General features: G+C 57.5%; 1 protein-coding gene across 6 annotated transcripts; it reads left to right on the top strand.

Moving 5' to 3' along the window:
* Nucleotides 1-3,776: 3,776 nt before the first annotated feature.
* Nucleotides 3,777-27,125, top strand: LOC105498302 (tubulin tyrosine ligase like 10). 6 transcript variants are annotated; one of them, XM_071068183.1, is made up of 15 exons: nucleotides 3,777-3,881; nucleotides 3,983-4,048; nucleotides 8,934-9,126; nucleotides 9,217-9,361; nucleotides 10,077-10,383; nucleotides 10,518-10,636; nucleotides 10,765-10,894; nucleotides 12,258-12,332; nucleotides 12,863-12,948; nucleotides 13,456-13,639; nucleotides 14,494-14,665; nucleotides 15,292-15,432; nucleotides 25,548-25,664; nucleotides 26,039-26,132; nucleotides 26,630-27,125. In XM_071068183.1, coding segments are annotated over exons 1-15 (2,310 nt in total). In that variant the 5' UTR covers nucleotides 3,777-3,879; the 3' UTR covers nucleotides 27,109-27,125. The 6 variants fall into 6 exon arrangements, with proteins under 6 accessions (XP_070924284.1, XP_011768623.2, XP_070924282.1 ...); XM_011770321.3 differs by having other exon boundaries at nucleotides 8,934-9,361; nucleotides 10,077-10,157; nucleotides 10,248-10,383; nucleotides 13,456-13,627; XM_071068181.1 differs by having other exon boundaries at nucleotides 8,934-9,361; nucleotides 10,077-10,157; nucleotides 10,248-10,383.
* The last annotated feature ends 247 nt before the right edge of the window (nucleotides 27,126-27,372 follow it).

Here is a 27,372-nt window from a genome sequence, read left to right as displayed (position 1 = left end):
CCTGAGCGTCACAGCAGGAGAGGGGCCTGGGGACAGGATGGAGGCGCCAGGGACCAGTGAGGAGGGCTTCCTGGTCCAGCCACACCTGCCCCAGTGACAGCCACAGGTTGGTGGTAAAGGGGCCACCTCCCTTCCAGTGGCAGGGCCTGGCCTGCCTGGAGACCCCACCCACTGCCCGGGAGGTGCCGGGCCTCCCCCACTCTGCCTGGCCCTGGGGGCCGCACCCACCTGGACCCACGGCCCGAGACCCCACTGCCCACCCGCCCTGCGCAGGAACCTTGCTGGGGTTACAGGTATCCGTGGCTGCCGCACCACCCAGATCTGGGGAGTAAGAGGTAGAGTTTTCAAGTTTGAATTCAGGGAAGCTGTGAGGGACGAGGTAGTGCCTGGCTGGGGAGCCTGGGGGCTTCTGAGGGCTTGTCAGCAGTGGGGAGTCCTCGGGCCTGGGCGGGGCCCCAGGGAGGGGAGGCTGCAGGGGTTGGGGGACCTGCCCGCTGCACCCCCTCTTTCCCCTGCACACGTGGAAACCCATCCCCCGAGGTGTTTGTCCAGGTCACGTCCTCCAAAGGCTGCTGCGCCACGAAGACGAACAGGCGGCTCCCCTCCCAGCCCAGGGGCCGGGGCCCTGCCGTGCTCTGTTCCCAGAAGGGTCAGCTCTGGAGAGTCCTTTCCATCCCCCATCAGCTCCCGTCGGGTCACCTGCCCTGGCCTCAGGAAGGAGGGACACACGTAGGCCCCTTCCCAGAGCCAGAGCTTCCGAACCCGGATCTGCTGCTCCCAGCCTGGAGAACCACAGGAGCCACTGAAGGGCCCTGTCACCCCCTCAGGCGGCCCCCACTCCCTGAAGGTCCAGCCACTCAGTCCAGGACCTGCCCCAGCCCCACCTGCCGCCTGACCTGAGGCTCCCAGAGGGCAGAGGGGCCTCCTGGGTCTGCTCTGCACCAGGGTCTGGAGGGACCATCCCGAAGCTCGAGCACCAGGCACAAGGTGGGAGTGTGGGGAGGGGCGAGGACACGGTTCCCAGCTGGACAGAACTGGGAAGACAGGTGGGAGATGCACCCCCCGGCCCCACCTCCGAGAGCTCCCTCTTCCTTCCAGGGGCTCCCCAGGGACAGGTGGGGCCCCTTCTTCCCCCACAGCTCAGGCTCCAGGGAGCCCCCCAGGCTGCAGCCCCGGTGTGCGTCGGGGAGGTGATTCCGGAGCAGGCATCACACTCTCGCAAGGTGCCTTCTCCTCCCAGCTGCTGAAAAACCCACGCAGGCAGGCACAACAGACGCTCATGCCCGCCTCTGGAGGCCAGAACTCCAAAGCCACGGGGCAGGCAGGGCTGTACCCCTCTGGGGATCCAGGGGAGGACCCCGTCTGCCTCCCCAGCCCCTGCCGGCTCAGGCGTTGGTGGCTGTGGCCGTGTCGCCCATCTCTGCCCCCCCGTCCCACGGCGTCTCCCCGACGTCTGCATCTCCTCTCTCCGCCTCCGTCTCAGGCAGGCAGTGGCCATTGATTCAGAGCCTGCCCAGGGAACCCTGGACTATCACACCAGAGATCCTGACGTAACCCCCTGCAAAGCCCCTTCTTCTCAGTAAGATCCCATTCGAGGTTTCAGGGCTAGGATGTGGTTGTCTGTTGGGGGCACCCCCAGCCCCCTGCAAGGGGACCCGAAGCAGAGGCCCTTCTGACAGGCAGAGCTCTGAAGGACACGGATGGGCGGGGGACACGTGGCTGGAGGCTCAGCGTTTGAGGCAGAGGGGATCAGACCATGTCAGGGGTCTTGCCAGGAGCCCAGGACTCCCAGACCTGATATCATTTGGTGTTTTAAAGAGACGGTGAGGGCAGGCGGGCTGCAGTGGTTCACGCCTGTAATCCCAGCACTTTGGGAGGCGGAGGCGGGCGGATCACCTGAGGTCAGGGGTTCAAGACCAGCCTGACCAACATGGAGAAACCCCGTCTCTAATAAAAATACAAAAATTAGCCGGGTGTGGCAGTGGGTGCCTATTGTCCCAGCTACTCGAGAGGCTGAGGCAGGAGAATGGTGTGAACCCAGGAGGCGGAGCTTGCAGTGAACCGAGATCATGCCACTGTACCAGCCTGGATAACAGAGCGAGATTCCGTCTCAAAAAAAAAAAAAAATTAGCCGGGTACTGTGGCGAGTGTCTGTAATCTCAGCTACCCGGGAGGCTGAGGCAGGAGAATCACTTGATCCTGGGAGGCGGAGGTGGCAGTGAGCTGAGACTGTGCCATTGCACTCCGGCCTGGGCAACAGAGCGAGACTCTGTATATTAAAAAAAACAGGCCGGGCGCGGTGGCTCAAGCCTGTAATCCCAGCACTTTGGGAGGCCAAGGCGGGCAGATCACGAGGTCAGGAGATCGAGACCATCCTGGCTAACACTGTGAAACCCCGTGTCTACTAAAAATACAAAAAACTAGCCGGGCGAGGTGGCGGGCGCCTGTAGTCCCAGCTACTCGGGAGGCTGAGGCAGGAGAATCACTTGATCCTGGGAGGCGGAGGTGGCAATGAGCCGAGAGATCCGGCCACTGCACTCCAGCCCGGGCAACAGAGCAAGACTCCGTCTCAAAAAAAAAAAAAAAAAACAGAGAAGGTGAGGGTTAAACAAAGACACACAAAGATAGAGAAAGGGCAGCTTTACAGCAACACAGGTACACTGCAAACACCTGCCAGGCGGGGACCAGCTTGATGCCAGAGCCCACCGCTGCCTACGGGCTGGGGTGCCTGTAGGTATGGGTGGGAGGGACCTGGGCCGTAGGGCTTCATGATGGCCCTTGTTCCCGCAGAAGGTAATCGTGATGTTCTTGGAGTTTTTCCCAGCAGAGTGTGATCACGTCAGGTCGGGTGGGCTGTCCCTCACGGCCCAAACTCCCACTGAACGCTTCACTTTCGCGAGGTCTGTGACACGGCGAGGGCTTACAGAATGGTGCAGTTTGGACGGACAGATGTGAGTTCCCCTCTGTGGGGCACTGACTTCTCTGAGCCCCCGGTTCCTGTTTGCAGAGGAGGGCACAGCAGCACCTCGTCCTGGACTGTGGAGAGAGAACAGGGACCTGACCGCCTGAAGCACAGAGAATGCTCAGGCATCGGCAGCTGGGTATTCCGCAAACATGGCCAGGGTGCACGGGAGCCTGGCCCGGGCCAGGTCCTGGAGTTCGGAGCATGGGTGGGGCCTGAGAGACGGCTCAGGGACCATCTGGGAGGGCCGGGTGGAGGGGCTCAGGCCCCGGGGCTCAGGCCCAGCGGTGACTGCCCATGAGACCCCTTCTCCAGCCTCAGCCCTCAGCCCTGCTTCCCAGGCTGGCCCCGCCCCTCAGCAGCCCCTCCCCGTCCTCGCAAACCCTTGCTCACCTCTGGGCTCCGGCTTCGTGGTTGTTGCCAGGAGACAGTTGCCACGGTGGTTGCCAGGAGATGGTTGCCAGGTCACCACTGTTGCTTCCTGGCCCAGGCTCCCAGGACATTGTGGGCTGGGCAGGTAAGGGCGCCCGTGGCCATCTGCCGGGGTCCAGTGGGCTTGGCCCCGCCCTCCTATGCCCTGCCTGCGGGTCCCCTCGGGAGGCTGCCCAGGAGAGGAGGCTGGGGAGGGGACCGGACAGGGATCGGGTAGGGTGGGGCCAGGCTGAGCCTGCTCTGCGGAGGCCACACTCGGGTCCCAAACCCAGCACCACCATGCGAGAGGCTCGGGCCCAGGCCAGGCCAGGGAACCGTGTGTGTACTGGGCTGGGTGGGAGGGCAGGGCAGCCCTGGGACGAGCTCTGTGGCCTGGGACCAGGTCTGCTTCCCCAGAGCAAGTCCTGGACAGACGACTGCTTGAGACCACAGGGCGTGCATCCCCAGACAGCGGCTCTGGCCGGGAGGCACCGGTTCTTCGAACAATGTCAGTACCTTCCTAGGGCCCCAGGTGGCCAAGCTTAGATTCTTGGGGGGAGCTCGAAGCAGGACACCAACGTGTGGTCGCTTTTTGGACGATTTCTTCAGGTTTAAAAGTCTCCTCTGTTCATCCTACCGGGGTGCAGTCTCCTGCCGGTCTTTTCATCTCACCAGGTAAAAACCTTATTTTACAATTTATCGTAAGGTCGTGAGCTGAGTTTCCATGCCGCCTTTACACCGTGTCCCCATCGAGGGGCGTCACGACCATCCTGCACCCTGGGCGCCGCCGGCTTCCCGAGTCCCACCGCCATACAGGACGCGTCGGTCAGCATCTCGGAGTGAGACACTTTCTTTCCGGATTCAGAGTCACGTCCATCAGAGACTCCAAAACGCGTTTACTAGACGGACAGGCGTGTGGAGCCAGCGGCTTCTGACGCTCGGGAGGCTGCGTCCCACCTGCGTTCTGGCCCCGGGTTCACCACACACAGTGGGCAGCCGCTTAAGAAACCTTTAATTTCAGGCCGGGGTGTCGGCTCACACCTGAAATCCCAGCACTTTGGGAGGCCGAGGTGGGCGGATCACGAGGTTAGGAGTTTGAGACCAGCCTGGCCAACATGGAGAAATCCTGTCTCTACTAAAAATAAAAAAATTAGCTGGGCGTGGTGGTGGGCGCCTGTAGTCCCAGATACTCGGGAGGCTGAGACAAGAGAATCGTTTGAACCTGGGAGGTGGAGGTTACAGTGAGCCGAGATCACGTCACTGCACTCCTTGACTTAATTTCCTTGACTTAAATCCCAACCCTGGTGTTGCATTTTTAATTCCCATCGGCTCTTTTGTATTCTCTATGCCTTTGCTTTAAAAGCATGCGGCTCTCTGAGGGGTCCTGTCTCCACCACCCCAGCCTTCTCCAGGTGGGCTTGTTTCCGTTTCTCCCCTTTCCTCTTCCTCTGTGTGTGTCTGCGTGTCTGTGTGTCCGCATGTCTGTGCGACTCTGTGTGTCAGCGTCTGTGTGTGTCTGCGTGTGTGCGTGTCTGTGTGTCTGTGTGTGTGTGTGTGTCAGCGTCTGTGTGTCTGTGTGTCTGTGTGTAGACATGTCTGTGTGTCTGCGTGTGTGTGTGTGTGTCTGCGTGTGTGTAGACATGTCTGTGTGTGTGTGTGTCTGCGTGTGTGCGTGTCTGTGTGTGTGTCTGTGTGTGTGTGTGTGTCTGCGTGTGTGTGTGTGTCTGTGTGTGTGTGTGTGTAGACATGTCTGTGTGTCTGCGTGTGTGTGTGTCTGCGTGTGTGTGTGTGTGTCTGTGTGTGTGTCTGCGTGTGTGTGTGTGTGTCTGTGTGTGTGTGTAGACATGTCTGTGTGTCTGTGTGTGTGTGTCTGCGTGTGTGTGTGTGTCTGTGTGTGTCTGTGTGTGTGTGTCTGTGTGTGTGTGTGTCTGCGTGTGTGTGTCTGTGTGTGTGTGTCTGTGTGTGTGTGTGTGTGTCTGTGTGTCTGTGTCTGTGTGTGTGTGTCTGTGTGTGTGTGTCTGTGTGTGTGTGTCTGTGTCTGTGTGTGTGTGTGTGTGTGTCTGTGTGTGCGTGTGTGTGTCTGTGTGTGTGTCTGTGTGTGTGTGTGTCTGTGTGTGTGTGTCTGTGTGTGTGTGTCTGTGTGTGTGTGTGTGTGTCTGTGTGTGTGTGTGTGTAGACATGTCTGTGTGTCTGTGTTGTGTCTGTAGGTGTGTCTCTGTGTAGGTATCTGTCTGGGTGACAGACCGAGACTCTGTTCAAAAAAAAAAAAAAAAGACCTTTAATTTCAATGAGAAAAAATAACAGCTCACAACTTATTTAGCTACTCGTGAACATAATAAGTACACAAAATTAGAAAAGCCCAAACGAGGCCTCATTTACAATGATTTACAATGAAATCAGCACCTGGCTGCCTCTTCCAGCTGCTGCTCAGACACGGAGGCAGTTTCCTGGGGGGGCGCTGGGCGCTGTGCTTCCGCTTTCCAACCGCCTGGCCGTTTCCAAACAGCACCTGACACTGCTGCTTCCGGAGTTTCCAGGGCAGAAATTCCCCACGGACAGTGAAAGGGGCTTGTCCTCCACATGCTGCCCTGTCCGTATCATCCCGCCACGAATGATGTTCGGGGCAGAGCTGCCCGGCCTCCCCGGGTGGTGCCCTTTGTTTTCCTCAGAGTTGGCGATCGCCTTGCTTTTCACACATGCTTGTGTCCCCGCCTATCCTGAGCTGCCCCTGAGCTCTGCCTCCCCTCGCCCCACAATCATCGCCACAGCCCTGTGGACCGTGCGGTGTGTGACGGGTGCTGTCCTCACGTTACGTGTGGAAACTCCACCTTCACAGCAACCCTGCGAGGCTGCTGCTCCCAGCCGCTGTGCGGGCGGAGAGGGGAGGCCACTGCGCGGAGAGGGGAGGCCGCTGCGCAGGGAGGGGAGGCCGCTGCGCGGGGAGGGGAGGCCACTGCGCGGAGAGGGGAGGCCGCTGCGCGGAGAGGGGAGGCCACTGCGCGGGCGGAGGGGGCGGAGAGGGCGGGGAGGAGAGGTCGCCGTGCAGGGAGGGGAGGCCGCTGCGTGGGCGGAAAGGGGAGGCCGCTGTGCGGGGAGGGGAGGCCGCTGCGAGGGCGGAGAGGGGAGGCTGCTGCACGGGCAGGGAGGGGAGGCCGCTGTGCGGGGAGGGGAGGCCGCTGTGTAGGCGGGGAGGGGAGGCCGCTGTGCGGGGAGGGGAGGCCGCTGCGCGGGCGGGGAGGGGAGGCCGCTGTGCGGGCGGGGAGGGGAGGCCGCTGCTCGGAGAGGGGAGGCCGCTGCGCGGGGAGGGGAGGCTGGGGCACACAGGTCAGCTGCAAGCTCCCAGCTGCTGCATCTTCTCCCAGACACCTCACACCTGTGAGTCTTCGAGGCTTCCCGGAGGGACGTCTCCCCACCTTTTCCCACCTCCACATGTGGTAGGCCAGGTATGGAATTCCTGGAATTCCCCGCTGGGAGCCTCCTGGGCTGGTTCCAGCCCTGTGTGTCCCCAGGAAGGCTGGAGGGCTGCTAGTGGCCTTGGTGGGCAGCCAGGGCTGGCCAGGACCACTGCCTCTTTCCTCCGGCTCTGGGCCTGTGTCTCCTGGGGCCTCCCCTCTCGCCTGGGGCTCCACGGTGGCCCTGCTGTGCAGCACCTCGGCTTCACACCCACAGCCCCAACCCCAGCGTTCGCTTCTGGGCAATTTCCTTGACTTAAAGCCCAACCCTGGTGTTGCATTTTTAATTCCCATCAGCTCTTTTGTATTCTCTATGCCTTTGCTTTAAAAGCATGCGGCTCTCTGAGGGGTCCTGTCTCCACCACCCCAGCCTTCTCCAGGTGGGCTTGTTTCCGTTTCTCCCCTTTCCTCTTCCTCTGTGTGTGTCTGCGTGTCTGTGCGTGTCTGTGTGTGTGTCAGCGTGTGTGTGTGGGTGCCTGTGTGTGCATGTGTGTGTAGACGTGTCTGTGTGTGTGCATGTGTGTGTAGACATGTGTGTCTGTGTGTAGGTGTGCTTGTGCACGTGTGTAGATGGGTCTGTGTGCATGTGTGTGTAGGTGTGTGTGCATCTGTGCATGTGTGTGTAGACATGTCTGTGTCTGTGTGTAGGTGTGTCTGTGTCTGTGCATGTGTGTGTAGACGTGTGTCTGTGTGTAGGTGTGTGTGTCTGTGTAGACGTGTGTGTGTAGGTGTGTGTGTCTGTGTAGACGTGTGTGTAGACATGTCTGTGTGTGTGTGTGTGCGTGTGTAGACCTGTCATTCTCGTTCACACCTGGGAGTCCCGCTGATGATGCTGTCGGGACTGGGCAGCCCTTTGGTTGTGAGTCAGAACTTTAGAGGATCCCCTTCCCCAGCAGGACTCCTGGGTGCTGAGAACCCATGAGAAGGAGCTGAGGTCTCCATTGAAGGCAGAGTATCGTACGCACGTGCCTGTTCCGTGTCAGCGCAGGGTCCAGCCTCCTCCAAAAGTCCTCCTGTTCTGAGTGGGGAGGGGTCTCAGGGCTCCCAACTTCTTCCATTCGTGCCCAGCCCACCCTAGGAAGAGGGCGTGAGGCTCTCCCGGCCACAGGTGCAGGGCCCAGCCTGTGTTCTGCTCCTCCCCCAGGACGGGCCCCAGTGGCCCCACCCAGCTGGGTCATCGTGCGAACGGCTGCCTCGGTTTACCCGCCTTCCCCTGCCCGTGGGCTTCCTCGTTGTCTCCTTCCCTCCTGTCACTCAGGTGGGGCAGGGAGGGGCAGACACAAAGGCCTCGTGCAGCCAAAAGCGATGCCACCATCTCTGCAGGTCAGGTCAGCCGCAGGGGCTGCCTTTGGAGAGCTCTGCCCCCAGCCTGGAGCCTCAGGCCTGCTCCAGCCTTCTCTAGCCTCAGAGCCTCCACTGCCGTGTGCTCCCGTCTCCTGGGCGAGTTCCTTCAAACCCTTGAAAGTCCTCACCTAAGCCACGCGCGGTGGCTCACACCTGTAGTCCCAGCACTTTTGGAGGCCGAGGCGGGTGGATCATCTGAGGTCAGAAGTTTGAGACCAGCCTGACCAACATGGAGAAACCCCGTCTCTACTAAAAATACAAAAAATTAGCCGGGCGTGGTGGCGGGCGCCTGTAGTCCCAGCAACCCGGGAGGCTGAGGCAGGAGAATCGCTTGAACCCGGGAGGAAGAGGTTGCAGTGAGCCGAGATCGCGCCATTGCACTCCAGCCTGGGAGACAGAGCGAGACTCCGCCTCAAACAAAAAAAAAGGCCTCAGCTCCCAAGCAGCCCCAAGATGGCTTTGTTTGCTGGAGACGGCGGTAGCAGGATCTGTCAAGGAACTGGCTGAAAATTCCTGAGATGTTCTTGAGTCACAACACAGGAAGGTGCTGGGGACAGTGTCCTGGGGGTCGGGCCTGGCGCCCGGGGGCGGCCGCAGAGGAACCCGGATGGCAGGTACCAGGTGGCTGCACACAGCCCACAACTGGCCTCTGGGATCAGCAGCGGAGACAGAGGAGACCCCTGCTCGGGCCAGGGAGTCCCCCCAACCTCCACTCTTCAGGCAGGTGCCTGACCCGGCAGGCCTGACGCTGTCCTTCTTTCCAGCTGGCACCCAGGCCGAGCTCGCCCACGCCCGAGGAGCAGCTCCGGCAGGGGAGGACTCGCCCGGCAGAGACAGGGTGCAGACACAGCCTCGGCCCCCCACGGCGCCAAGCCCCACGGCTGCCACGGAGGCAGGAGCCAGCTACCTACAGAGGCTCAAGTCCACAGCCCTGGGAGACGCCCTTTCCTGGGCAGGGTGGGCCTGACTGCTTGCTCCATCCAAGTGCTGGGGCCTCGGGCTGCCCGAAGTTCCCACAGGAGGGTCAAAGCAGCATCTTCCCTGCAGGGCCCTCGGCCTGGCGCCCCCCGGCCAATGGCCCACAGCTGCACCCGGTTCGTCCATCGCCGGGGACCGCCCACTCGGACCCAAGCCAGCTCCAAGAGGGGCAAGAGACCAAGGATCCAGCGGCGGCCTCGGGCTCGAGTCCCAGGTGAATAGAGCAGCCCTGAGTGGCCTCCTTCCTCTCCAAAGCCAAGGCCTCCCTGGGACAGACTTCCATCCCCAAGGAAGTCAGTCGGTCTCATGGGGCAGGGGCAGGACCCACACACGGCCACGCCCTGCTGCTCCGAGAAAAGGCCCAGCTGTGGGCGCCAGGCTCTACAGGCACAGAGGGGAGGTGCGCGCTCCGCGGCCCAGGGTTCTGCCTGGCTGGCACCACCCCCATGGGCAGCCGCTGGGCAGCATTGCCTATTCCCAGAAGGGCAGCCCCTCATCTCCCCTGCCTGACAATGGCCCCTTGGGTCACCCGTGACATCATCATGGACATTGTGACCCCTGCCCTCCTGGGACCATCCCTGTGTCACGTCTGCACCCAGCACTGGCCTCACAGCCTGGCCCCTGCCCTGCACCAGGCCACTGCCCTGTTGGTGAGGAGGGTGGGGGTCGACCTCCCTGCCCCCTGCTCCGAGCTCCCCACCCTGGCAGGAAGGCTGGCCCTGGAGGGTGGTCGCAGCCCCTCCCCAGGTGTAAACAGTCCCCAGGCCGCCTGGTTGGGTCGGAGCTCGGGCTGAACTTGAGCCCCAAATGGGCCAGGGGGGTTGTCCAGGGTCTTGGAGAAATGGGCTGGGAGCGAACTGACTGAGCCATGTCTGGGCTGAGTGGACAGCTCCCGTAGCCACCCGGGTGGGACCCCACCCCGTTCACAGGCCCAGCCCATGAGAGGCCAATGGGGAGCAGCCAGGAGGAGGGACTCCCGTGTCAGCCAAGCCAGCCAGACCACGACACAGGTGGGCACGGCGGGCCGGACCTGGAGGGGGCAGGAAGAGTCTCCACCACGCCCGGACCCCCTGGGCTCCTGACCAGCCACCCGCCTGCAGACTCGGATGACACTGATGCCACTGGGCCCCCAGCTGCCCTCTTGGAGGGGCTCCTGCTGGGGGACGGGAAGCCATCGCCCCACAGCACGAGGCCGGGACCCTTCTTCTACATCGGAGGCAACAACGGGGCTGCGATGTGAGTAGGGGCCCTGGGCGGTCCTGTCCCGCTGCATGCCCACCGCCTGCTCCCAGGGCACAGCCCGGCCTCCGCTGGCCGCCCGCCGGCCTCACCCGGGCCCCCAGGTCACCCCCACCCCGGCCCCCCTGCAGCATCAGCTCCTACTGCAAAAGCAAGGGCTGGCGGCGCATCCAGGACAGCCGCCGGGAGGACTACGTGCTGAAGTGGTGTGAGGTGAAGAGCCGAGACAGCTACGGCAGCTTCCGGGAAGGTAGCGGGAGCCGGCGCCACGGGGGGCAGCCTGCAGGGGCCTCCTGGGCCGGAGCACAGGGCAGACTGGAGGAGTGGGGACCGAGGTCCTGCACGCCCTCCACACGTGCCCTGGCCTCTGACCTCCAGGAGAGCAGCTGCTGTACCAGCTTCCCAACAACAAGCTCCTCACCACCAAGATCGGGCTGCTCAGCACCCTTCGGGGGCGGGCATGGGCCATGAGCAAGGCCAGCAAGGCGCCGGGGGGGACCCAGGCCAGGTGAGTCTGCCCCTGCCCCTGCGCCTGCCCCGTCCCTGCCCCTGCCCCTGCCCCGTCCTTGCCCCTGCCCCTGCCCCCACCCGTGCACCTGCCCCTGGTCCTGCCTCCGCCCCTGCCCGTCCCTGCCCCTGCCCGTCCCTGCCCCTGCCCGTCCCTGCCCTTGCTTCTGCACCTGCCCTTGCCCCTACCCCCGCCCCTGCCCGTCCCTGCCCCTGCCCTGTCCCTGCCCCTGCCCTGTCCCCGCCCCCGCCCCTGCCCCATCCCTGCCCCATCCCTGCCCCTGTCCCTGCCCCGCCCCCACCCCTGCCCCATCCCTGTCCCTGACCCTGCCCCTGCACCCACCCCTGCACCCGCCCTTGCCCCTGCCCCTGCCCCTGCCTACCTGGGTTCCCAGGCTGGCCCTAGCCCCCACCCATCAGCACCCTGAATCCACCTTCCACCTGTCATTTAGAGGGCCAAACGCCCATCCCATAAACCCAGCCTCTTCCCCTCGGCTAAACAGGGAAGATCCCACACGTCCCCAGCCCACTGGGCCTGACACCACCCACCCGTCCATCTCACAGACCCACCCAGCTACAACCCACCTGTCATGTGCCTTCACCCCAAACACTCGTCCATCCAAAATCCCACACCGTGCCACCGTCACCGTGGGTGCCCTGAGTGAGGCCGTCCATCGCTCACCCAAGTCTGGGCCATCCATCCCAGCGACTTCGTCCTCCTGCTCCCAGCCCCACCCACTGCCCTTCTATGGACCCACCCATCCCTCCCCACTTCATTGGCCCAGACATTTTTGCACCAAGCACCTGCCCAGCCAACCACAGCTGCCTCCATCTGCACCCCCCGCCCCCAGTTACCCATGACGCCAGCCTTACACCACATCCAGCGTCCACTTCCAGCCTAGAGCAACACAGCTGTTTCCCCTAGGCACCGCGGTCCACCCAGTCGCCTCCTTCCATCAAAACTCACGTGTCCAGCCGGGCGTGGTGGCTCACGCCTGTAATCCCAGCACTGTGGGAGGCCGAGGCAGGTGGATCATGAGGTCAGGATATCGAGACCATCCTGGCCAACATGGTGAAACCCTGTCTCTACTAAAAATACAAAAAAATTAGCCGGGTGTGGTGGCGGGCGCCTGTAGTCCCAGCTACTCGGGAGGCTGAGGCAGGAGACTGGTGTGAACCTGAGATCCGGCCACTGCACTCCAGCCTGGGCGACAGAGGCAGACTCCGTCTTAATAAAAAAAAAAAAACAAAAAACCCTCACGTGTCCACCCACTCACCACCCGTGCCCCATCCCCCAGTCCCCACCCACTCCAAGCACCATGAGCTGGCCCCTCGGCCCAGGCCCTCTGTCCCCTGGGCTGCAGGCTGGGAAAGGATGCAACAGCACCCACCCTGGAGGACCTCCCGTGGACAAGCCCAGGACACCTCAGGCCACAGAGGTAGACTCACTTAGCCCAGCTGGGAGGGGCCCTTCAGACCGAAGTTCAGACCTAAACCTGGTGTAGTCTGAAAAGGAGAAAGCGGGGAGGGGGTCCCACACAAAGGAAAACCACGAGCTAGAGTCAGAGGCTCAGCCCAGCCGGGCAGAGACCCACGCTGGCCGTCCGGTGAATGCAGAGCTGGGCGGGGCTGGGGCTCCCCCATCCCAGCCGTGAGGACGCTGCCACGAGCTGGTGTCTCATAAATGGCTGAGATGGTGCCAGCCGGGAGGGCAACCATGAGGGAAAAAGCAGCCAGCGGGAGGGTCCCAGGTGGGGGTCGGCAGCCGGAAGGACGCGGCCAGCAGCAAAGCCCGTGGGGGGGCCTGCAAAGGGGCAGGAAACGCAAAGTCCCCACAAGGAGAACGGCCACGGACGCCAGGTGCCAGTGCCTTCGCTCCCTCCCGCCGGGCCACAGACTGGGCCTCAGACCGCCCACCATCCTGGGGCGAAGGGACAGCAGCTCATCCTCCTGCCTCCCTGCCCTGCAGGGTCCTGAGAATGGAGGAGTTTTTCCCAGAGACCTACCGCCTGGACCTCAAGCACGAGAGAGAGGCTTTTTTCACCCTGTTTGACGGTGAGAGGCTGCTGGCGGGACACCAGGCTGGCCCTGGGGAGACAGGGTCAGGGCTGGACCAAAGTGGGGGCTGGTGAGGGCAGGGCTGGGTCTGGAGGGGCTGCCTGGGTCTGGAGGGGCTGCGTGGGGCTGGAGAGGCTGCGTGGGGCTGGAACCAGACGAGGCGGTCAGGAAGGGGCCAGGGCTGGGCCCGGTCCGGGTGGGGGCTGAGGTGCTGGAAAGGGGAGGGAATGGCCTTCGTGGAGGTTGGGGTATGAGGGCACTGGGGCCAGGGCTGGAGCTTGGTCCTGGTGGGCGTGGTCGAGGCACGGGCAGGAGCTGGGGCCTGGCGTGTGGTTAGCGCAGGGCCAGGGTTGGAGTCGCCGGGCCTAGGGTCGCAGCCGGGAGAAGAGGGTCCTGGCCGCGCCTTAGGAGGACTGGGAGGGGCGTGGCCGGGCTGGGGGCGGGGCTGGTGGTGGGCGGGGCTGGTGGTGGGCGGGGCCAGGGCTCAGGCGACCTTCTCTGCAGAAACCCAGATATGGATCTGCAAGCCCACGGCCTCCAACCAGGGCAAAGGCATCTTCCTGCTCCGGAACCAGGAGGAAGTTGCCGCCCTGCAGGCCAAGACCCGGAGCGCGGAGGACGACCCCATCCACCATAAGTCGCCGTTCCGGGGGCCTCAGGCGCGGGTGGTGCAGAGGTGCGGCCGCAGGTGCCCAGAGCGGGGAGGGTCTGGGGGGCTGACCCGGGCCCTACTGGTGCGGTCAGCAGGGCCGCGGAGGAGCCCTTGGCCGTGGAAGGCAGCTGCACCACCAGCCCCTGTGCAGACCGCCGCCGGGCCCCGCGTAGTCAGCAGAGGGGAGGGGTCACACCAGGCCGGGGTCACAGACACAGGATCCAGGATCGAGGGGTTGGTCAGTTTGTCCTTCAGCTGGGGCCCCCTCTGTCCCGCAGGTGGCCTGGCCTGGGTGGCCTCCCGGCTGCCAGCCCCCTACTCCCCAGCCCAGTCAGCAGCTGCAGCCTGCAGGCCTATGGCCAAGCTGACCTCTCCTTTCCGGGGTGGGGGGCTTCCTCCGGAAAGCCCTGTGGCTGCACGAGGCTCACCTCGGCCCTTGTAGAGCTTCGCTCTGGCCACAGCTGCCGTCCACTGTCCCCGGCTTCCATCGGCTCCTCCTTCACGTCCCTCCACCTGGCGTGCTCCCTCTCTCCACCTGGCGCACCCCCTCTGCCTAGCACGCCCCCCTACACACTGCCTGGGACCCCCCGGCCGCCCGCCTGGTGTGCTCCTTCCCTTCCTCTCCAAAGCTACTTCATGCCCTCCTCCTCCAGGCAGCCCTCCAGGCTCCTACTGTGGTTAAGCCCTGGGGCACCGATCAGGGTGCCAGGCCCTTCCTTCCAATTCCCCTGACATATTCCGGCCCAGAAAGGCCCCCTTTCCCTGGAGGTCACACCTGGGTCAGAGGCCGGACGCTGAGGAAATGGCCCAGGCCTGGGGTGGGGTGTGAGGGGACGCAGGCCAGGCCAGCCCCGCGGCTCAGCCCAGCAGCCCCGATGTGGTGCCCCCAGGTATATCCAGAACCCCCTGCTGCTGGATGGGAGGAAGTTTGACGTGCGCTCCTACCTGCTCATCGCCTGCACCACACCCTACATGATCTTCTTCAGCCACGGCTATGCTCGCCTCACCCTCAGCCTCTACGACCCCCATTCCAGCGACCTCAGCGGCCACCTGACCAACCAGGTAAGAGTCCGCCGTAGGTGAGGGCCCTCCCTGTGGCCTTGGGATGAGATTAGAGGGAGGTTCTCACTGCTAGGGGATGCAGAGGGGGTGCGGCTACGGATGGAGGTGGCCCAGGCCTAGAAGTAGCCTGGGCTGCCCCCCGCCGGCAGTCAGCACTGCCTCTCCCCTCCCTCGTTTGCGCACAGCAGAAGAAGGGTGTGGCAGGGACCCCGCTAGCTGGGGAAAGGGCTCAGAGCCCTGCACCCCCCAGTGCACAGCCTGGCTCCCAAGCTGCAGCTGGGGTTTCTGAGAATGGTGTCTGGGTGGGCGTGGGAACCAAGGGGATTCTGAGGCCGTCAGAGGGGCCCGTTGGGCAGAGGTCTCTGGGGAAGGGCCTTCATGGGAGAGTCCAGGTAGGGGCCTTCTGTGAGGATCTGCGGGGTCTTCACAGCTGAAGGGGGGTCTCAGCAGATGAAGGTGTTTGTGGGAGGGTCTCTGCAGGCAGGTCACGGTGGGGCTGAGGGAGGCTCTCAGGGAACCCCCAGGGAACAGGCCCTCTAGGTTAGGGGAAGTTCTCCTGGGGACCCCCATGAGGGCAGGTGCCCTGGACACTCTGGGAGCCAGTCTCCAGGCGCCGTCTGCCCCAGTTCATGCAGAAGAAGAGCCCGCTGTACGTGCTGCTGAAGGAGGACACGGTGTGGAGCATGGAGCGCCTCAACCGATACATCAACACCACGTTCTGGAAAGCCCGGGGCCTCCCCAAGGACTGGGTCTTCACCACCCTCACGGTGGGTGCACTGTGCCCTCCAGCCCGGGGTGAGACCCCTCGGGGCGGGGGGCATGGCCGGGCTGGGCACCAGGCACACAGACGTCCCTGGCGTGCATGGGCGGCTGCGCTAAAGCGTGACCTGACCGTGTGGAACCAAACCCTTCCAGCGTCTCCACTCCCTTAGCTGGTAGTGCCTGTCCCCAGCAGCCAGCAAAGGCCCAGACGGAAAGCCCAGCCGGGGGCCTGTCTGCACGGGTCCCTCTGAGCAGCCTCCCTGTAGGGTCAGGGGACAGCTCGGCTTCAGTGGCAGCCACCGTGTGAAGTCTTTGTTCCTTTCAGATCCTCCACTTGGCAGGGCAGGGCCGATAGCAGCCCCGGGGCCAGGTGTCCTGGAGCAGCAGCAGCCCTTGCAGGTTCCTTTCCGTGGGGTACCTCCGTGCAGGCTGGACTCCTAGCTAAGGGCCATGTGCCGTGGGGTGTCCTAATTTTGCAGGGTTCCTTTCCGTGGGGTACCTGTGGGGTACTTAAAACAACCCTGGCAGCAAAGGCCCTTGAGCAGCATGGTGTGAAGCTGGGATTAAAACGGGGCTTGGCCGAAGGACTCCTTATCTGTCTTGGTCACCTCGGCCAGGCCCCGGAAGCGGCAGCCAGGGACGGTCCTTCCTCACCCACAGGCGCGTGTCACTGTGGCTGGGACGGCGGCACTCAGAGGAGCCTCCAGTTACTTTCCTCACATCTCCCAAATTCTCTCTCAATTGCGATAATTCACAGAACACAAAATTCACCATTTTAAAGTATGCAGTTCAGTAGTTTTTAGTATTTCAAAAGTTGTGCAGTTACCACCACCAATTCCAGAACATTGCATCACCCCAAAAAAGAAACACTGTACTAACAAGCTATCACAGCTGCATTGCATCACCCCAAAAAAGAAACACTGTACTAACAAGCTATCACAGCTGCATTGCATCACCCCAAAAAAGAAACACTGTACTAACAAGCTATCACAGCTACATTTCATCACCCCAAAAAAGAAACACTGTACTAACAAGCTATCACAGCTACATTTCATCACCCCAAAAAAGAAACACTGTACTAACAAGCTATCACAGCTACATTGCTGGCCAGCCCCAACCGCCGCTGATGGACCTTCTCTCTCTCCTGTCTCCTTTCTCTTAGCGTGGCGCTTTCAGGGTTCATCCACACAGTCCACGTATCCTTTTCTTTCCTTTCCTTTTCTTTTCTTTTTTTTTTTTTTTTTTTTTGAGACAGTCTCACTCTGTCGCCCAGGCTGGAGTGCAGTGGCACAATCTCAGCTCACTGCAACCTCCACCTCCCGGGTCCAAGCGATTCTCCTGCCTCAGCCTCCCAAGAAGCTGGGATTACAGGCGTGTGCTACCATGCCCAGCTAATTTTTGTATTTTTAGTATAGAAGGGGTTTCACCATGCTGGCCAGGCTGGTCTCAATCTCCTGACCTCGTAATCTGCCCGCCTCAGCCTCCCAAAGTGCTAGGTGTGAGCCACTGCGCCCAGCCATGTATCCCTTTCACACAACATTCCTTCATATGGGTGGACCATATTTTGTCATCAAGCCATGTATCCCTTTCATACAACATTCCTTCATACGGATGGACCATATTTTGTCATCAGTTGGTGGACGCTGAGTTTTATTATTGATCTATTATGAAATGCTGTTTGTATGAACATATATTTTCAGTTCTCCTGGGAAAATACCCAGGAATGGAGTCGTGGGGTCACAGGGTAACACACTTGAACTTAACCATGAACCACTTTTCCAGTTTCTCCAGATCTTGCCAACACTTGTTATTTTCCTTTCTTTTTAAAAAAAATCACCGTCCAGGGCCGGGCGCGGTGGCTCACGCCTGTAATCCCAGCACTTTGGGAGGCCGAGACGGGCGGATCACGAGGTCAGGAGATCGAGACCATCCTGGCTAACACGGTGAAACCCCGTCTCTACTAAAAAATACAAAAAAAACTAGCCGGGCGAGGTGGCGGCGCCTATAGTCCCAGCTACTCGGGAGGCTGAGGCAGGAGAATGGCGGGAACCCGGGAGGTGGAGCTTGCAGTGAGCTGAGATCCGGCCACTGCACTCCAGCCTGGGCGACAGAGCGAGACTCCGTCTCAAAAAAAAAAAAAAAAAAAATCACCGTCCAGTCTGGGTGCAGGAATACCTCATTGTGGGCTTCATTTCCATTTTGCTGATGACAAATAACTTCATGTGTTCACTGGCCAGCTGTGTATATGCTTTAGAGAAATGTCTATTCAAACGCTGTGGCTGGTCTTTATTGTCCAGTTGTAAAGGTTTATTTTGTTGTTGTTGTTTTGAGGCGGAGTCTCGCTCCGTCGCCCAGGTTGGAGTGCAGTGGCCCAATCTCAGCTCACTGCAACCTCGCTTCCCAGGTTCAAGAGATTCTCCTGCCTCAGCCTCCCTAGTAGCCGGGATTACAGGCACCCACCACCACGCTTGGCTAATTTTTGTATTTTTAGCAGAGACTGGGTTTCACCATGTTGGCCAGGCTAGTCTCAAACTCCTGACCTCAGGCGATCTGCCCACTTTGGCCTCTCAAAGTGCTAGGATTACAGGTGTGAGCCACCACACCCGGCCTCATCGAAATTTTAATAGGCATTGCGTTGAATCTGTAGGTCACGTAGTAATGACAGCTTAACAATATTTAGTCTCCCGATCTATGAACATAGGAGGCCTTTCCATTTTTCTAGGTCTTCTTCCCTTTCTTTCAGCAATGTTTTGTAGTTTTCAGCGTACAAGTCTGTCACCGAGGGCAAATGTCATTCCTAGGCATTTTATTATTTTGGCACTTGTGAATAGAGTTGTTGTTTTTTTTTTTTTTTTTTTTTTTTTTTGAGACGGAGTCTCGCTCTGCCGCCCAGGCTGGAGTGCAGTGGCCAGATCTCAGCTCACTGCAAGCTCCGCCTCCCGGGTTCACGCCATTCTCCTGCCTCAGCCTCCTGAGTAGCTGGGACTACAGGCGCCCGCCACCTTGCCCAGCTAGTTTTTTGTATTTTTTTAGTAGAGACGGGGTTTCACCGTGTTAGCCAGGATGGTCTCGATCTCCTGACCTCGTGATCCACCTGTCTCGGCCTCCCAAAGTGCTGGGATTACAGGCTTGAGCCACCGTGCCCGGCCTTGAATAGAGTTATTTTTTAAATGTCCTTTTTAGATTATCCATTGCTAGTGTATCCAAATAAAACAGATTTTTGTGTGTTGATCTTGTATCCTACAACTTTGCTGAATTCACTTATTAGCTCCGTGGGTGTGTGTGTTCTTCAAGATTTTTATGTAAGGATCATGTCGTCTGGGAATAGAAACAGCTTTACCTCCTCCTTTCAAATATATATGCATTTTATTTCTTTTCTTACATATTGCCGGCTACTTCCAGAACAATTTTGAAAAGAAGTAGCAAAAGCAGTCATCCTTGTTTGTTCCTGATCTGAGGAGGTTTCTCATAAATACCCTCGTCAGGCTGAGGAAGTTGCCTTCTGTTCCCAATTGGTTAAGTGGTTTTTGTTAATATTATAGAAGGATGTTGAAATCTGTCAAATGCTTTCTCTGTATCCACTGAGATGATCATGTCTTATTCTCCCATCATTACATTAATGTGTTGTATTGCATTGATTAACTTTCATTTTTTTTTTTTTTTTTTGAGACGGAGTCTCGCTCTGTCGCCCAGGCTGGAGTGCAGTGGCCGGATCTCAGCTCACTGCAAGCTCCGCCTCCCGGGTTCCCGCCATTCTCCTGCCTCAGCCTCCCGAGTAGCTGGGACTACAGGCGCCCGCCACCTCGCCCGGCTAGTTTTTTTGTATTTTTAGTAGAGACGGGGTTTCACCGTGTTAGCCAGGATGGTCTCGATCTCCTGACCTCATGATCCGCCCGCCTCAGCCTCCCGAAGTGCTGGGATTACAGTAGTCTGGTTTGTTTTTTTTTAAGAATTTGTCCATTTCACTGGGCATGGTGGCTCACACCTGTAATCCCAACGCTTTGGGAGGCTGAGGTGGGTGGATCATGAGGTCAGGAGATCAAGACCATCCTGGCTAACACTGTGAAACCCTGTCTCTACTAAAAACTAAAAAAATTAGTGGGCATAGTGGCGGGTGCCTGTAGTCCCAGCTACTCAGGAGGCTGAGACAGGAGAATCACGTGAACCAGGGAGGCGGAGCTTGTAGTGAGCCGAGATTGTGCCACTGCATTCCAGCCTGGGCGACTGAGCCAGACTCCATCTCAAAAAAAAAAAAAAAAAAAAAAAAAGAATTTGTCCATTTCTTCTAGGTTATCTAATTTGTTTAGTGTACATAGTATTCCCTTGTCATCCTTTTAATCAATATAAAGTCTTTTTCCCCTGATTTTAGTAATTTGATTATTCTCTCCTTTTTTTTTTTCCTTTTTGGTCAGTCTGTCTAAGTCTTTATCAATTTTGTTGATCTTTTCAATGAACCAACTCCTGGTTTCACTGATTTTTTCTCTACTGTTTTCTATTCCATTTATTTCCAGTCACGTCTTTATTATTTCCTTCTTACTGCTTGCTTGGGGTTTCGTTTGCTCTCCTTTTTCTAATTTTTTTTTTTTTTTTTTTTTTTTTTTTTTTTTTGAGATGGAGTCTTGCTCTGTCATCCAGGCTGGAGTGCAGTGGCACGATTTCAGCTCATGGCAACCTCTGCCTCCCAGGTTCAAGCGATTCTCCTGCCTCCGCTTCCCGAGTCGCTGGGAGTATGGGCACGCGCCACCGCTCCCGGCTAATTTTTTTGTGTTTTTAGTGGAGACGGGGTTTCACCTTGCTGGCCAGGCTCATCTCAAACCCTCTTTTTCTAATTTCTTAAGGTCAAAACTTAGGTTATGATTTCAGTTTTTTCTTCTTGCTTAAGGTAGGTGCTTAGTGCTATGAATTTCCCCATGACCACCACTTTTGATGCATCCATAAGATTTTGTGTGTTGTGTCCAAGTATTTTTATTTTTATATTTTATTTTATTTTATTTGAGATGGAGTTTCATTCTTGTCACCCAGGCCGGAGTGTAATGGTGCAATCTCAGCTCACTGCAACCTCGCCTCCCAGGTTTAAGCGATTCTCCTGCCTCAGCCTCCCGAGTAGCTGGGATTACAGGCACGTGCCACCACGCCCGGCTAATTTTTTTTGTATTATTAGTAGAGATGGGGTTTCACCATGTTGGCCAGGCTGGTCTTGAACTGCTGACCTCAGGTGATCTGCCTGCCTTGGCCTCCCAAAGTGCTGGGATTATAGGCGTGAGCCACGACACTTAACCTCAAAGTATTTTTTTTTTTTTTGAGACGGAGTCTCGCTCTGCCGCCCAGGCTGGAGTGCAGTGGCCGGATCTCAGCTCACTGCAAGCTCCACCTCCCTGCTTCCCGCCATTCTCCTGCCTCAGCCTCCCCAGTAGCTGGGACTACAGGCGCCCGCCACCTCGCCCGGCTAGTTTTTTGTATTTTTTTAGTAGAGACGGGGTTTCACCATGTTAGCCAGGATGGGACCTCAAAGTATTTTTAAGTTTCCTTTGTGAGCTTTTCTTTGACCCATTAGTTGCTTAAGGGCATGTTATTTAATTTCCACATATTTGTGATTTTTCCAATTTTCCTTCGGTTATTGACTTCTAATTTCATTCCATTGTGTCAGACAACATACTTCATTATTTCAACCCTTTAAAAAGTATTGAAGAATTGTTGGAGCTGGTGTGGCGGCACATACCTGGGATCCCAGGTCGTTGCTTAAGCCCAGGAGTTTGAGTCCCACCTGGGCAACATAGCAAAACCCCATCTTTAAAAAAACAACAAACAAACTTACTATTCATTAAGTAAATCATTAAAAAAATCTAAAAACCACTTGAAACTTGTTTGTGGCCCAGCATATGGTTTCTCCTGGAGAATATCCATGTGCACTGGGGAAGGATGTGTGTCCTGCCTTTGGGGGGAGGGTTCTGTGGGTGTCTGTTAGGTCTGTTTGGTTTATCACGTTGTTCAAGTCTTCTATTCACTTGTTAGTCTTCTGTCTCTGTACTGAAAGTGGGATATTCAGTTGTCTGTTTCTCCCTCCAGATCTGTCAGTTTTTGGCTTTGTATGTTTTGAGGTTCTGTTGTTGGGTTCGTGTATGTTTATGATTATTAGATCTTCTTGGTTTATCATTATAAAACTTTTCTTTTACTCTGTAGTAATAATTTTTGTTGTAAAGTCTATTTTCTTTGATATTAGTAGAGCCACTCCAGTTCTACTTTGGTTACCATTTGCATGGTATATCTTTTTCCATCCCTTTACTTTCCACCTATTTTTGTCTCTGAAACTTAAGTATCTTTTGTAGATGGTATATTATGTTTTTTAATGCACCCCGTCAATGTCTATTAATCGGAAAGTTTAATTCACTTACCTTTAATATAATTACTGATAAGGTAGAATTTATATATGCTATTTTGTTATTTGTTTTCTATGTCTTACGTCTTTTTTGTTCCTCAGTTTCTCCATTACTGCCTCCTGTTGTTTTAGAGAGATATTTTCTGGTGTAACTTTTTTTTTTTTTTTTTTGAAACAGAGTTTCACTCTTGTTGCCCAGGCTGGAGTGCAATGGCGTGATCTCAGCTCACTGCAACCTCCGCCTCCCGGATTCAAGCGATTCTCCTGCCTCAGCCTCCCTAGTAGCTGGGATTTACAGGCGCCTGCCACCACGCCCAGCTAATTTTCTGTATTTTTAGTAGAGACAGAGTTTCACTATGTTGCCCAGGCTTTTCTCAAACTCCTGACCTCAGGTGATCCACCCGCTTCAGCCCCCCAGAGTGCTGGGATTACAGGCATAAGCCACCACATCCGGCTTAGTGTAGCATTTTAATTACCTTGTCATTTCTTTTACTATATGTTTTTGAGTTATTTTAGTGGTTATTCTGAGGATTGCCATTAATATCATATCTTAAATTTACTACAATTAGGGTGAGTCTGGTGGCTTATGCCTGTAATCTCAGTGCTTTGGGAGGCTGAGGCAAGAAGATCACATGAGGCCAGGAGTCTGAAAGCAGCCTAGGCAACATAGTGAGACCCCATCTCTAAAAAACAAAATTGGCGGCCGGGCGCGGTGGCCCAAGCCTGTAATCCCAGCACTTTGGGAGGCCGAGGCGGGTGGATCACGAGGTCAGGAGATCGAGACCATCCTGGCTAACACGGTGAAACCCCGTCTCTACTAAAAATACAAAAAACTAGCCGGGCGTGGTGGCGGGCGCCTGTGGTCCCAGCTACTCGGAGGCTGAGGCAGGAGAATGGCGTAAACCCGGGAGGCGGAGCTTGCAGTGAGCCGAGATTGCGCCACTGCACTCCAGCCTGGGCGACAGAGCGAGACTCCGTCTCAAAAAAAAAAAAAAAAAAAAAAAAAAAAACTGGCTCAGCATGGTGGTGTGCACCTGCAGTCCTAGCTACTCGGGGAGCTGAGATGGGAAGATCACTTGAGCCCAGGAGGTCAAGGCTGCAGGCAGCCACAGTCAAACCACTGTACCCCAGCCTAGGCGACACAGCAAGACCCTGTTTCTTTTTTTTTTTTTTTTTTTCTGAGACAGAGTCTTGCTCTGTCGCCCAGGCTGGGGTGCAGTGGCCGGATCTCAGCTCACTGCAAGCTCCGCCTCCCGGGTTTAGACCATTCTCCTGCCTCAGCCTCCCGAGTAGCTGGGACTACAGGCGCCCACCACCTCGCCTGGCTAGTTTTTTGTATTTTTTAGTAGAGACGGGGTTTCACCATGTTAGCCAGGATGGTCTCGATCTCCTGACCTCGTGATCCGCCCGTCTCGGCCTCCCAAAGTGCTGGGATTACAGGCTTGAGCCACCGCGCCCGGCCGCAAGACCCTGTTTCTAAAATAAAAAGTGTTTTAAAATAAACAATTCAGTTGTTATTAACACCAAGTTAATTTCAAAAGTATACAAAAACACTGCTTCTACACAGCCCCGCCCCTCCCTTACGCTGTTGCCAGAAATTACAGCGGGGTGTGTTTGTGTCCGTCAACATGGATTCATAATAATTGTTGTATACAGTTGTCTTTTAGGAGAAGACAATCACATACAAAAATACATTTATTCTGTCTCTTATTTAATTACACAACGACCTTTACCGGGGCTCTTTATTTCCAGCCATGAATTCAAGTTACTGTCTAGTGTCCTTTCGTTTCAGTCCGAAGGACTGTAGGGCAGGTCGGCCTCTGCTTTTGTTTATCCGGGAATGTCTTAAATTCCCCTTCATTTTTGAAGCAGCTTTTGCTAGATGTAGAATTTTTGGTCAACAGTATTTTTCCTTTCGGTAATTTGAATATGTCATCCCACCGCCTGCCCACCTCACGACCTCTGATGAGAAACTGGTCATCTTTCTGTGGATGCCTCATCCATGACAAGCTGCTTCTCTCCTGCTGATTTCGACGTTCTCTGTCTTTTGGAAGTTTGCTGATGAGGTGGTGGATCTCTGAGTTTATCCTACTTTGAGTTCATTTAGCTTCTTGAATGTGTTGATTGTTTTTCATTAAATTGGGAGGTTTTCAGCCGTTATTTTTTCAAATATTGTTTCTGCTCCTTTCTCTTCTCTCCTTCTGAGACTCTCATTATGCATATGTTAGTCCATTTGATGGTGTCCCACCCACAAGTCTCTGAGACTTTGTTTTTCTTCTCTCTCTCTTTCTTTCTTCTTTTGTTTTGAGACAGGGTCTCTGTCACCCAAGATGGAGTGCAGTGGTGCGATCTCAGCTCACTGCAGCCTCCTCCTCCTGGGCGCCAGCAATCGTCTGGCCTACCAGCCTCCCAAGTAGCTGGGACTACAGGCACGCACCACCACAGCTGGTTAATTTTTGTATTTTTAGTAGAGATGAGGTTTCACTATGTTGGCCAGGCTGGTCTCAAACTCCTGACTTCAAGCGATCCACCTGCCTTGGCCTCCCAAAGTGCTGGGATTATAGGCGTGAAGCCACTGCGCCCGGCCTCTTTCTTCTTTCTGTTCCTCAGACGAAATAATCTCAATTGGCCTATCTGCAAACAACTCAAATCTGCTGTTAAGCCCTAGTGAATTTTTTATTTGTTCTACTTTTCAACTTCAGAATTTCTATTTGATTCTCTTTTGTAATTTTTGTCTCTTCACCGATATTCTCTATTATTTGATGAGACATCATCCTCATATTTCTTTTTTTTAGACAGTCTCACTGTGTCGCCCAGGCTAGAGTGCAGTGGCACAATCTCAGCTCACCACAGCCTCTGCCTCTTGGGCTCAAGCAGTCCTCCCACCTCAGCCTCCCAAGCAGGTGGGACTACAGGCACACACCACCATGCTTAGCTAATTTTGTTAATTTTTTTGTAGAGCTAAGGTCTCGCTTTATTGCCCAGGCTGATCTCAGACTCCTGAGCTCAAGTGATCTTCCCGCCTCGGCCTCCCAAAGTGCTGGGACTACAGGTGTGAGCTATGTGCCCGGCCAATTTTTGTATTTTTAGTAGAGATGGGGTTTCACCATGTTGGCTAGGCTGGTCTCAAACTCCAGAGCTCAAGTGATCCTCCTGCCTCGGCCTCCCAAAATGCTGGGACTACAGGTGTGAGCCACACACCCGGCCCTCATACTTTCTGTTAGTCCTTTCAAGTGGGATCTTCCAAAGAACTACCAGACATAAGAAAACAAATAATTACAATTTTTTTCATAAATGAGGTCTATTTTTCTATCTCCAGTTCTGGGGATGCACGCCGTTGTTTTTTGAGGCTACAGCTGAGCTGGGGAGCAGAGGATAAAACCAGAGCACATTAAAAAACGACAAAATTCACCGTTCTTACGGTGATTCGAGATTTTATGCATCCCATTTGCTATCCGTCTCTTCTGCTATGAAAGAACTGCTCCAGGGCAGAGATTTCTTGTGAGTTTTGCTCACTCGTGTATCTCCAGGGCCTGGCACAGGGCAGGAGCTCCAGGATTTTGTTGACTGAGTTTCTGGCTGTGAGCCTGTGATGCTGAGTGCACGAACGTGTGGGCAGGTGTGGTTGTACAGGTGTGGGTTCAGATGGGAGTGCCGGTGAGGGATGTGGCTGTGGCTCTTCAGACCTGGGGTGTGATCAGGGCCTAGAGGCCACAGCCAGGATGCCTCCCTGTCTCCCTGCAGAAGCGGATGCAGCAGATCATGGCCCACTGCTTTCTGGCCGCCAAGTCCAAGCTGGAGTGCAAGCTGGGTTACTTTGACCTCATCGGCTGTGACTTCCTGATTGATGACAACTTCAAGGTGCTGTCCTGGGTGGCGGGGGCACGGGAGGCAGATGCAAGGAGGCAGGGGCCATCTGCACACACCCTAACCACACTGGCAGGCCCCAGGCAGACTCTGCAGTCAGCCCCCACCCTGCCTGCAGTCAGCCCTGGGGATGGATGTATCCACGAGGCTCACCTCCTATGCAGCTGGGACGGACCTGCACCCCCTCCTCAGGGCAGCCCCTCAGGCCAGAGCTTCAGACCCTCAGAGTTTCAGTGGACAAACAGGGGAGCAACGCTATAGAAAGGAAGCAATCTCCCAGAGCCACCTGGCTGAACGAGGACCAGGGCCTCTGCCCTGCTGGCCCAGTGGCCTCGGGGTGGGGAGGGTCTGACTGGCGTCTGGTGCAGGTATGGCTGCTGGAGATGAATTCCAACCCAGCCCTGCACACCAACTGCGAGGTCCTGAAGGAGGTCATCCCAGGTGTGGTCATCGAGACCCTGGGTGAGCCCTCCAAGCCCCCACCCCACACCCCCACAGCCTGCCCAGTCTTGAATGCCCACCCGCCCTCTTCCGAAGTTCGGACCCCCACAGATGGGGCTATTCCACCTTCTGTGTGGCAGCGCCGCCCCTGCCCCCACCTTCCCCACCCCTCACACCCTCCCCACCCTTCACACCCTCCCCGCCCCTCACACCCTCCCCGCCCCCCACACCCTCCCGCCCCTCACACCCTCCCCGCCCCTCACACCCTCCCCGCCTCCCACACCCTCCCCGCCCCTCACACCCTCCCCGCCCCTCACACCCTCCCCGCCCCCCACACCCTCCCGCCCCTCACACCTTCCCCGCCCCTCACACCCTCCCCGCCCCTCACACCCTCCCCGCCCCTCACACCCTCCCCGCCCCTCACACCCTCCCCGCCCCCCACACCCTCCCCGCCCCTCCTGCTCCTCCCAGTCCCAGCCTCTGCCCCCCATTTACCCTCTCCCCCCCACCTGCACCAGACCTGGCACTGGAGACCTTCCAGAAGAGCCTGCGCGGCCAGAAGATGCTGCCTCTGCTGTCCCAGCGTCGCTTCGTGCTCCTGCACAACGGAGAGGCCGACGTGTGGCCGCGCCTGGGGGGCTCCTGCAGCCTCCGCCGACGGCTGCCTCCGCCCACCCGCCAGGCCAAGTCCTCCGGGCCACCCACGCCGCATGCCCCAGACCAGCCGGGCACCCGCAGGCCTGTGCCACCTCCCTTGGCACGGCAGCGTCCCCAGTTGCCCGGCCCCAGTCCTGACCCAGATAGCACCCACGATGGGCAGCCCCAGGCCCCGGGCAAGGAGCAGTCGGGCACAGGTGACAGGCACCCGGAGCAAGAGCCTTCCCCGGGGACAGCCAAGGAGGAACACAAGGAGCCCGAGAACGCGAGGCCCTGGGGCGGCCACCCACGCCCCACACCCCACGCCCCAGCCACACTGCCCGCCTTCAGGGACCTATAAAGGTACTTTGTTACAAACACGGTCTCTGCAGCGGTCCTGCCACCTCAGCGCCCCGAGCCCATGCCCACTGGGGTCGCCCCCCACCACGCCAGCACTGGCCTGAAAGATGCTCCCCTGGGACTTCCCCAGCCCCCAGGCCCTGCCCCCAGGCCCCAGTAGCCCCCACTCCATGGCTGGGCCCAGTCCTGGGGGGCTGTCCTGAGGGAGGGGGGTCCCCACAGCTGGCCTATGCTCCCTTCCGGGCTGCCCCATCCTGGGCTCCCG

Source organism: Macaca nemestrina, chromosome 1 (genome assembly GCF_043159975.1).
Source record: "Macaca nemestrina isolate mMacNem1 chromosome 1, mMacNem.hap1, whole genome shotgun sequence".
Lineage (NCBI taxonomy): Eukaryota > Metazoa > Chordata > Mammalia > Primates > Cercopithecidae > Macaca > Macaca nemestrina.
The sequence above is the reverse complement of the archived record's forward strand: the minus strand, read 5'-3'. Positions and strand labels throughout refer to the sequence as shown.

Coding starts and splice junctions, on each gene's coding strand:
- LOC105498302 (XM_071068174.1), top strand. Junction 13,640..14,493: donor GTGCAGAGGTGCGGCCGCAG/GTGCCCAGAGCG, acceptor TGGTGCCCCCAG/GTATATCCAGAACCCCCTGC. Junction 14,666..15,291: donor GCGGCCACCTGACCAACCAG/GTAAGAGTCCGC, acceptor CGTCTGCCCCAG/TTCATGCAGAAGAAGAGCCC.